The 11,653-nt window shown below is 42.4% G+C and overlaps 1 protein-coding gene across 3 annotated transcripts in view; it reads right to left on the reverse strand.

Annotated features, from left to right (window-relative positions):
• The window catches only part of Gpld1 (glycosylphosphatidylinositol specific phospholipase D1), a 49,920-nt gene extending 44,192 nt beyond the window's left edge, over window positions 1-5,728 (reverse strand). The window contains exons 1-4 of one of the 3 annotated variants that reach the window (XM_023564719.2): window positions 5,579-5,728; window positions 5,198-5,383; window positions 4,717-4,922; window positions 1,498-1,553 (exon numbers count right to left, since the gene is read on the reverse strand). In XM_023564719.2, the coding sequence (XP_023420487.2) occupies window positions 1,498-1,553; window positions 4,717-4,813 (153 nt within the window). In that variant the 5' untranslated portion in view covers window positions 4,814-4,922; window positions 5,198-5,383; window positions 5,579-5,728. Of the gene's footprint in view, window positions 1-1,497; window positions 1,554-4,716; window positions 4,923-5,197; window positions 5,466-5,578 lie in introns of those variants that run through there. The other 2 variants (XM_003468864.5, XM_023564720.2) reach the window with 2 other exon arrangements.
• Window positions 5,729-11,653: the final 5,925 nt, after the last annotated feature.

Genomic DNA, 11,653 nt, shown 5'->3' on the forward strand with positions numbered 1-11,653 from the left:
TATAGGAGAGGCAGGGCACAAAACCAGAAGTAAGATGTGCTACAGACAAGTACCGACGCCCTGTGATGAACGCAACCATTACGTACTGTAAACACATACTAATAAAACCTGATCACTAGTTACGTTGATGCTTGTTTAGCTATAGAACTAGAAATAGCGCTTAGGGTCCGCCAACTTGTGGAATAATGCCAAGCAAGGGATTGGAAAGGAACACGTCTGTGCACGCTTCCTAAAAGACTCCTGCTGCCAGGCTGGGGCGCAGCCTGTGAGAAAGCCCTCGCCTGGCCTGTGTGAGACCTGGGGATCCAGCTCCAGCACAATCAGTCAATCAATCAATCCACTTCCTGCTCTTCCTGGTGATATGATCTGTGTACCACACACAGAGACAAACAGCGCAAAATAAATGGTTTCTCTCAAGCGTGACCTCTTTTTACAAAAGAAAAAAAGATTTATCATTATACAAGTTTTGTATTAAAAATTATGATCTGTAGCATTAACGTATTTGAACTTTGAAATGTTAAATCTTAAAATATATACATTAAATACACAAAATACTCAGGGACAACTGTGCTTTGATTACATATATCAAAATACACAGTGAATGTTTCAATTCTTAAAAATTTATTACAGTAAAAGACACACTGCCATTAATCTCCCTTAAACTACCTCCCTCTTGCTTTGAACATACTCATCCCTCCATTCTCGCCACTTTCTGAAGCAATTCTAGAAGTTCGTTTCATGTCTTTACAAGGCAGGACCCAAAATCCAATGAGTGCTGCTGAAGAATTCCAGCCCCTGTATGAACAGTATCCACTTCATTCACGAGACCAGGTACCAGGTACTACTGTCTCTTCTCCAAAGAGAAAACAACCATGAAAGCTAAACATTTGGGGTCAATTTAGGACACCAAGGCACCGATGGCAACTAAAGACACAAAAGACTTCCACGACTGCTTCAGAAAGTAGCAAGAACACTGTGAGAAATGTGATCAGAGGAGTATTTTCAGGGGGCTGCATATGCCTTTTACTGTAATAAATCTTTAACATAAATCTTTAACATAAACACTCACTATGTTCTTCTGTCACACCTTGTATACCTTTTAATCATAATATTAGCTTTATAAAGACACAAAAATGACTCTTGAAGTGGACATGGTGGCACACGCCTGTAATCCCAGCACTGGGAAACTGAGGCAAGAGGATCATTCCAAATCCAAGACCAGCCTGCGCTACCAAGTGAACTCAAATCCAGCCTGAACCACATAGTGAGACCTGCCACTGAGTGATATCCCCAGCCTTTTTTTTTTTTTTTTTGATAAATTTTGAGTTAGGGTCATGTTAAGTTGCTCGGCCTACACAAGGAATCTGTACTTGAGACTCCAGTGATTTACAGGCACAAAAAGACTGTTGAAATTAGTTTAAAGGTGCATTAGACCCTTGTACAGCACTACAAAGGAAACCTAATGTAGAAGAGATGTAAGGAAAGCCAAGTGCTGACCTCTTCGTAGTTAACATGCCCACGTGGGAGCTGAAGAAACTCCAGAGCTCTGTGTCCTGAAAGGAACAAATACACAAATCAGTGAAGTCCAACTATAACTACCAGATACCGTTTGAAAAGGCAGAGCTATAACTGTACTTGCAAACAGTCAAAGAAGCAGGAAATGAAATTTAGGTATGCACTTGTCTGAAATTTTCTTTAGGCAGAGTTGGATTTACACAACACACATATTACTAGGCTACAAATGAAGTTCTCACCATGACTTATCTAGGACCAAGACCTTGAGTAAGTTACTTCACCCACTAGGTCGCAGTTTCCTATATAAAGTTAAGGAGACAGTCCCCACCGTCCACATTTGTTGAAAGCCACGGAGGAGCATCACTGAGCGGCATTCACAGAGGTTGATGATACCCGAGAGGAGCTCAGGAAGACTGCCATGGTGTCTGCCTCTGAACTGAGACTGAGAACAGGAAATGCAACCCAACACCTCCATCATTGTCCAGTCACTGGCCCCCAAGTCTGTTTTCACCTAGACTGACAAAATCATCTCAGAAGGCCACCTTCACCACTCACAGACTCACAGCCTGAACCTTCTCGGAAGTTACAGGATGACCATTCCTGCGAGGAGACATTTAGAGGGGACACCTTGTGTGCTGTGAACCACATCCATTTTAAAAATTCCTACTATATATATATATAAATAATAGCTGGGCCCGTATGGTAAGAATTAATACCATAAGAGGGCTGGGGATTTAGCTCAGCGGTGTAAGCGCCTGCCTGGCAAGCGTAAGGTCTTGAGTTTGATCCCCGGTACCAAAAAAAAGAATTAATACCATAAGAGATAAGACACAGCCTACACAAGGAATCTGTACTTGAGACTCCAGTGATTTACAGGCACAAACCACTGCACGAGATCTATTCAAATTGATCAATTCACTTCAATGTCAACCATTCACATATACCCCAAATAAGAAAAAGTAGCCCAGGTGTGGTGGTGCCTGCCTGTTATCTCTGTTACTTGGGAAACTGAGGTAGGAGGAAGTTCAAGGCCAATCCGAGCAACTTAACATGACCCTAACTCAAAATTTACGCAAAAAAAAGGGCTGGGGATATCACTCAGTGGCAGTGTTCTGAGTTCAGTACTCAGCGCTCCCACACACACACATACAAGAAAAAAATGAACCTAGAAATTATACATCATCTAAGTTATCAGTAACAAACGCTGGAGTTTTACCCTCTCGCATAAAATTTCTCAGGATCTGTAGACTCCATTTTAGGAGTTGCCTTTACTTATTGTTTTCATGTATCTGTAGACATAGATATCCTTAAATATTCATTAGGATTTTGCCTGATAACTACTGAAGAAAGGCACCTGTGTCATAAATTTTTAAACTCCTAATGATTAAAAAAGCTGAGGACAGGCCTGTAATCGCGGCACTGTGTGAAGCTGAAGTAGGAGAGTCATAAGTTCAAACCCAGCCTGGGCAATTTAGAGACTTATTGAGTTGGTCTCAGTAATAAAGGGCTAGGCATGTGGTACAGTGTAAAACACACAAATACCTAAGATGAATAAGTAGTAAAAAACTGGGTATTGCCATTTGCATTTGTTCCTCTTTGGCACACTTCTGTGTTTTCCACCATTTCAACTGTACAGCGCATAGAGCTGGAAGGTGCTTCAGAAATCAGTAAGAAGTTTCACCCTTAAAGAGGACTGAGGGGTAGAGTGAACCACTCGTATTTTATTTATAGCAGAGCTGGGATAAAACCTAAGTCTGAGTTTCTTTCTCCTGGTTTCCTGACTCCCTTTTAGCAATAATTGTGTAATGTAAATAACACTAGACTATTATGGGAGTGTGAGTCTAGGCCAGACTGCTAAGAGGTGAGCTCTGAAACTCTCTAGAATGTTCTCTCATCTGTAAAATAAAAGAAATGAACCCAGTGACCTCTAGTATCCATTCATATTTTAAAATCCTCTGACCATAGACTCTGGCCTGCTATATATTTTGCTCTGACAAATTTTCATGTTTTATTTGCAATCTTGTTATTCTTGGTAACTTCTGGAGACAGTAACTGCAACATACTATTACTTTTATTTAAAAAGTATACCTTAAATGAACCTAAAATTGTTAAATATTGTATTATGAACTGTTTCTCATTTTGCATGTACTAAATATAATCCCAAATTATAATTTATTCAAGAATCAAATCCTTTGGCTAAGAGAGCTCTTACTTGTTCTTACTACACAAGCTAAGAATGGTAACTATGTGAGGTGATGGATATTTTAATTAGCTTGATTGTAGTAAGCATTTCACAATGCACATATGTATACGTGCACACATGTTACATAAAACACTACACTGGCAGGGTGGCCAGCACTTATAGTCCCAGCCACTTGGGAGGCTAGGGCAGGAAAATTATAAGTCTGAGCCCAGCCTAGGCAATTTAGCAAGACCCTACGTCAAAATAAAAAGGGCTGGGCCTCTCGGGGTCCAATCCCCTGGATGGATGGTTGGATGGACAGAAAGCAAGGAAGGAGGTAAGGAAGGGCAGACCACATTGTACATCTCAAATTTATTCATTTTTGTCAATTACACCTCAATAAAACCATAGAAGTTTTTAAGCTACAGTGTTTGTGCTGCCACCCAGCTATATCTAAGTAACTCTACCTGAGGCTGGTGACACCTGTTGTGTAGCCCTCGCCTGCCCAAATCCCACCATCACTCTGCTTGGAACGCCGATGATCACTTGCTTCCTTGACTTCCCTGAAGCTGAGCACCTTTAAAACCACCTGACACATAGGACCCACTCCTCTGACCACAGCAGGCCCTCTAACACACGGAAATGCCCGTCCTTGGAAACGTAAAACAACACAAAGGAATTCCTCTCTCCTACCATATTCCTTCCCCTCCTCTCCCATTCTTCCAGGTCAGCTTCCCTGCAGCCTCCCCTCTATTCGGGTCCCCAGCATCTCCCACCCAGAGTGACACCCAGCAACGCCATGGCCAAGGGCACATCAGCTCTCCTGCTCATCTGGCCCTCCCGAACCCACCTGTCCTTCCCCATCCCTGATGACCCCACTCCTGGCTTTTTTTTGCCACCATCGGGCTGCTCAGCCCAGTGGGGAACACAATAGCAATACAAGGGGCAGGGTTTTCAATCTCTTAACGTCTCTTGACAGATTTCCTGCTCCTTGTATAACACAAGACCCCCGGACTCACCTATCTCTATGTGTGTCGAAAGGCCGCACGATGAACTGGGAGGGCAGAGAAAAGCCAGCAGGAGCAGCAGGCCAGACCACAGCCAGAGCGCCGACATGCTGTCATTCCCTGGGGGCCTCTCCGGTGACAGGGAGCCTTCCAAGCTGCAACAGGGCTGTGACTCCGGGATCCAGGCACACACCAGGTCCTTCCCTGTGCGCAGGTCACTGACACGAAACCAAGCCTTATTTCAAAATAATATTGCTTTCCAATGCAGTGAACTGCTTAACTACTGTTTAGCTTCAGGAGAACAGCAAACAAACTCTGCCTGCCCGGAGGAGGGAAGAAGCCATCCAATGAACCCGAAGGCTTCCAGCCAGGAGCCCTGCATCTTCTGATTAAACTATTCCCCAGCTCTCACTGAAGCACGAGATTCGAATGGAGATGCAAGCAAAGTTGTCCCCACACCACATCTCTCCAGCTTCTAAAACAAAACACTCACCTGTGGCTTTTGGCAGTCACTGTATCAGACCGCCTCCCTTTGCTCAGGCGACAGCTTCTGTGCTCTTCAGCATGCTGATCAGGTCGCTCTGCTTCTTCTGGGAGGCCAAGTGAGGGCTGGGAAAGCTTTTATGGTGATCAGTTGGAGCCGGCTTCTCTCTCAGTATTTGGCAACAGATACCAACACCTGTGAGATTACACAAGCCTAACCATTCCTGGTCTCCCACCTCTGGAGCTTCCAATAGGGCTGATCTGCAGCCTGTTGCCAGGTCAGACTCCTGCAGCCCAATCACAGGTTCCCATTCCCCTCTGGAGGGGGAAGGGAGAGGGCAGAATTGGGCCAGGAAACACAGCTTTGGAAAAAGCTAGACTCAGAATATACCTGTCAGGAGTATCCAAGCAACAGCACTAAATCCATGAGAAAAATTTAGGTCAAGCTTTTCATAGAAATGATGTTGATCTTAAAGTTCAAATGATGTGTTAAAAGCCAGAGAAGAACTCCTAAAAGACAGGAGGAAATGGTATTTGTTTGGGGGCTAATACAGTACAAGGGCTGTACACTCTTAGCCACAGGCAAAACCCCAGAAAATTAATACTGGGAGCAACAGGGACCTCTGCTTCTAACTACTTAGGCCAGAGGCCATAAGCTTGTATACTATTTGTTTAACATAGTATGACAAATTTAGGCCAATTCTTCTTAAAATAAGAAAAATCACATAGAAAGGTAGATTTCAAGATCTCTCAAAAACAAAACCAAGAGAACTGCCCTCCTGAACTGACACCAGAGGTTATGACAGTCAGCTAGAGTCAAAGTCCTAGCCAGCTGGCTCCTTCACAGAGGACACCCTGGTCTCCTCCTGTCCTGCTGTCTGCAGGATGCCTGCATACTTCTGCATCTCTCTGGCCATCAGAGGCCCTGGGTCTCTGAAAGCCTGAGGGTGAGATGGCGACACTCACAACTGGGAGCTTTGGGGAACTCAGTAACCATGGTAACAGTGAAAGTCATCCAGCAGCAAAATAGGCTACCCGGGAGGAATCCCAGCAGAAAAAACAAAACCAGCCCATTCGGAAAGCACCAGGAAAAGAGCTGTTATTCTCTCTATACAGTGTTAACCCCCAATTTCTAGGGTGTAATTTTGTGTGTAAAGTTCAGAGTGATTTAATTTACAAATGTAATAGAATAGGAGGGAATTATTCACTTGGTATAACACGATGGATACAAATCTGGGCACAGTATTGTTTGAACATTTATGAAGTTTTTATTACTTTTATAGCTATGAAAACACTAAAACTATGACTAATAGGAAGCTGAAATACAACCTATAGAATTAAAGAAACTACCTCACAAATAATAAGAATATGGAAATAGCTGCCTTTCTATTTCACAGTCCCTTTTCTAATCCAGGTGGCTTTGCTATAAATGACAGCTTGATTCTATCTATTAGTTAGGGATCTTTTGCAATGCAGCACAAGTTGAAAACCAAACAGTTGTGTTAGGAGCATGTGTGTGCATGTATGTGTGTGTTGGGTGGGGTACACATTTCACTTGCATCTCTATTGTGTTACCTTCTCTCTATCCAATGCGGCATTGTGCAGGTTATTAAAAATCTCAGCTGGGCCTAGTGCTCCATGCCTGTAATACCAGCACTTGGGAGGCTGAGGCAGGCTGATTGCTGCATGTCTGAGACCAGCCTGAACTACATAGTGAGACCCTACCTCAGAAAGAAAGAAAGAAAGAACAGACAGACAGACAGAAAGAAAGAAAGAAAGAGAAAAATAAAAAAGAGAAGCATGGGATATGGCTCAGTGGTACAGCATCTGCTTGGCAATTACAAGGCCCTAAGTTCAATTCCTAGTACCACGAAAAAAATTTTTTTTAGTAATAAAATAAAAGAAAAAAATTTTAAAGGTGGGAGCCAGGGATATAGATAGCTCAGGGCCACAGTGCCTGCCTGGCAAGCACAAGGCCTTGAGTTTGATTCCTCATACCAAAAAATAAAATTAAGTAATTAATTAAATAAATAGAATCTCCATCTCTCCATTTCCTTATCTATAAAGTGGAAGCAATAATAGTACCTGCTAAGCAAATATGAAAAGTGTTTAGAATAGTGCCAGAGGAGCAGTAAGTATTCAATATATGTGAATCCTTATCATTCCAAAGGAAAGATTCACCACTGATTTCTATTAAGTAACTGTCTCCTCTGTTGGTGTTTTGTTTTGTCTTGTTTTGTGTTTTTGCCACGGCTGCAGACAGCATCCTGGGCCTCATGCATGCTACGTAAAGTGATTTATCACTGAGCTCCACCTCCAGCTCACTTGTTGAATTTTTTTCGACAAAGAAAAAAGTGTTTCACACACAGATAGTCAGCACAAAGACTTCTGTAACAATTTAGATAGGAGCATAAGGAAAAATGCATGAGGCTTTGAAGTGAAGGTAGGTCTCTTTGTGCAGGGAAATAAGATATAATGTCCAAAATCTTTTTGAGATAAAGCAGGCAATTCCAGCTCACTTCTGCTCAATTCCAATATATTTCTGTCATCATAATATCACAGACAGCCAAGTTAGGTAGAAATATTTTAGGCAGTTACGCAGGGCTAGGCTCTCAAAGGACTCAGTGCAGAGAATAAGAACACATCAGAACTGGGGCTGGAGGCACATTCCTTGAAGGCCAGGCCTCGAGAGAAAGATGGAATGATAGACGAGACCTTTATAGTTCCCGGAAGGATAAACAATATTACCTGGTCCAATAAAATCTAGAGCGGCATCAGCCATCTGGGTGGGTGACCAGGACCTCCTCACCCATTTCTTCCAAAAAGATCCTTGTTCTCTCCATGCATACTTGCGAGGCGACTTGCTTCCTATTGAACCAACATCACCTAAGTAGCTGTACTTGTAATCTTATTGGTTGATTATGGTTTTGTCCCCCATTGTACCCACCTTGTGATTTTGCTCTACACACTTCCTTTGAAAAGTGAGCTCATTGGCAATCCTTTCTCCTCCTGTCTCTCTCAGGAGCTGTCTCCCTCAGCAAAATTCCCTACTCTTAACCCCCATGGTTCCTTAGAATTCATTCTTCAGTGTTGGGGAACACAAACTCAGCACATCTGATATCTAGCAGGCTGGAGTCATATTTTCCTTCTATCATTTGGAGGTCCTATATCAATAGGGCCATTACAGCAAGTAGGGAAGAAAATGATTAGGTGTGGGTGTGGATGGGGTGTGCCCAAGACAGGACAGGCTAAGGAGAACAGGAGAGGTCCCTGTCACCCAGAGGTCTTGTTCTATAGGTCCAGGGAGCACACACAGCCAGGCTGGGGGTAGGGGGAGCTCATGGGGACCCCCTAGAATTCAGACAGGAGCTAGGAGGGAACTATTCCCATGGTGCACGGGAACTTGGAGTGACCACAAAACAATGAGGGAAGAGAAAACCACAGTACAAGTTTTTCAGGCTGTGGACCCTTCTGCCATTGCGAGGACCCTTCCCTCACCAAATTTTATGTCTGCAGTGGTATAGAGATTAATATGTTAATATTACATCTAAGTTCATTTTTTCCTCTGATTTTATAAGAAATGAAACACTTGTACTCTAAAAGGTATTTTGGACCCTAATATCGCACCTACTGACTATGCTGGATGGATAAGGGGACTGGGCACTGTTCCAAACAGATTCTTAAAAAGATAATCAGACTCATTTTGGAGCAGGATATTCACAACTGACTGCTTTTCTGGTCTTAGCAGACTTGAGGCTTCAAACTGAATGCCTTTCCTCCATCCAAGTAGAAATAGATTATTGGTAATGCGACCTCTGCAGGTAGTAGATCTGAACACCCCAGCTCCCCAGTCCTGGTTGACAGCCCCTGGGAGCTCTGGATCAGAACTTTGGGAGACTACCGAGTGACTGTTGAACTCACACACACACACGCAAGATTAAACTCTGCTGTGAACCACGGCTGCCAGCCGGAACTGGCACAAAACGGACGACATACAGCTCAGCAGAAGTCAGAGTCAACAGTTCAAGGACAGACCTTGATTGTGTGGTTTGCACAAGAGTCCAGTGTTGGGGACCACAAACTCACAATGGCTAATTTTGCATTCTTCCCTAAGAAATAAATGGAGGCTTGGGATGATTGTTATCACTCTTTTGAGATTTGCATTATATCTTTAGGGATGAGCCATCCTCTCCCACCCACTAAGATTAAAATTATGAGCATTTAAATTAAAATTAAAAAAGAACACTTCAGAGCACGATCCTTCTTAGCACAAAATCATCTCCACCCTCTTGATCTGTTGCCCACTGAGTCATCAACCTGAGTCTTCTGCTAATTCTTCCTGTTATTGTATACACCCAATAAATAGTGGCTGGCTCAGAGTGTCTTTGTCTCTGCCCAGCCTGAGGCACTGACCTCCCAGCCCGCCTTCGTGTATTACTAAATCTGTTTCTTATTTCACCCCTTCCCCACACCCCTCATACAGGGGGTCGGGGATCTTGGCCAGATCTCCAATAATCTAGCATCCTAGAAAAGAGGTGAGAAGCCCATGTGTGTGAAACAGTCAGCAAGATGCACCCACCCCCTTAGTAGACGAGGACCAGAGAATAAAGTCTTTGCAAGTTTTGCGTGAATGAAGAATGTTGTGGAAACAGGACCACAGTGTACTCAATCCTAACAGCTCTGTTCCAGTCTCATGTATGATTCTATTTACTAGTTGGTGGCCTAACTCTTCAAACCTACTGGTGGCTTGACTGAGGGCCACCAGCGTGACTTTGAACATAGCTGAACACAACTATGCTAAAAGCTTTCTATTAACACACTCAGCGAGTGGGCTTTGTTCTTTTACAAATGAAAGACCCGACATTGCAAGGCGTGATCAACATGGCAGTCAATGTTTAAAGTCTTTTTTAAAATCTACCATGGTAAAAGGCTCGGTGCCATTAATCCCCCTCCAGAGACTCTCCCTGCTTCAAATACATTGCTCTTGCTCTTCTTGCTACTTTTCTAAGAAGTTTTGGAAGTCCTCTTCACAGGTAAATTTTTATAAAGTGTGTTTTCCAGATTTGATTAAAAGTGTAGTGTAGAAGAGATTTAGAATAGCAAATGCAACCCCGGGGAACAAAGGCAAGACAGAGGGCATCACAATCCCTGACTTGAAATTATACTATAAAGCTACTGTGATAAAAACAGTGTGGTACTGGGGGAAAAAAAAGAAAGAAAGAAAGAAAAAAACCAGACCCAAAAATCAGTAGAACAGATTGGAAGATACAGACGCCTAATCCACTTTATCTTTGACAAAAGTGCCAAACACATTCACCGGAAGGAAGATGGGCTTTTTAATAACTGCTGCTGGAAAAACCTGCTCTACACACATTGAAGATTAAAACTGAATCCATGTCTTTCGCCATGCACTAAGCTAAAATTGGAATGGATCAAAGATCTTAATATTAAAACAGAAACATTAAATCTGCTGGAAGATAGAGCAGGTAAAACACCTGAAGACACTGGTGTAGGTAAAGACTGTAGGAACAAAGCCCCAAGTGCACAGGAACTATTACAAATACCAACAACTTGGGTCTCACGCTACTTGAAAAGCTTTTGCATAGCATGAGAAACTACCAGGAATGAAGAGGCAACACACAACACGGGAGAAAATGTTGGAGCTGTATCTCAAGTAAAGGATTACTATCAAGAACATATAAAGAACTCAAAAAATTAGCCCTCCCTGATTTAAAGATCCAGTCCAAGAATGAGCATCTCAGATGAATACATACTTCTCAGATGAAGAAATACAAACGGCAAATAAATATGTTTAAAAAAATGTTCAATATCACTAGTTATTCCAGAGACACAAATTAAAATAACACTGAAATTCCACCCCAGAACAAATAGCCATTATTAAGAAATCAAGCAATAACAAATACTGGAGGGGATGTGGGGGAAAAGGAACCCTCCTTCATTGCTGGTGGGAGTGCAGACTGTGCAACCACTGTGGAAATCAGTGTGGAAATTCCTAAAAATACAGGGAATAGAGGTCCCATTTGACCCAGCTATTCCCCTTCTGGGTATCTTCCTAAAAGAATTAAAAACATTGTACCGTAGCAATATATGTGCACCCATATTTATAGCACAGAATTTTTAATAGCTAGATCTTAGAAACAACCTAAATGCCCATTGACTGAGGAATGGATAAAAACAATGCAGTATTTTTATACAATGGAATACTACTCAGCCATAAAGGATCGACTTTTATATGTAAAAGATGCAACTTGAGACCACACTCATAAGTGAAATAAATAAGACATTCATATTTAAACATCATTGTCTCACTAGTGTGAGAAGCTGAAAAAAACAACATGTATATGAGTATATATATGCATATCAAAAAATAGTTAAGATAACTATACTACTGATTTCGCTGATAAGAAAGATTTGTACCTGGATTGTTAGGATAATTGAATGCAGA

This window comes from Cavia porcellus, unplaced genomic scaffold (genome assembly GCF_034190915.1).
Source record: "Cavia porcellus strain 051 isolate PalLab524CR breed Dunkin Hartley unplaced genomic scaffold, mCavPor4.1 scaffold_13, whole genome shotgun sequence".
NCBI lineage: Eukaryota > Metazoa > Chordata > Mammalia > Rodentia > Caviidae > Cavia > Cavia porcellus.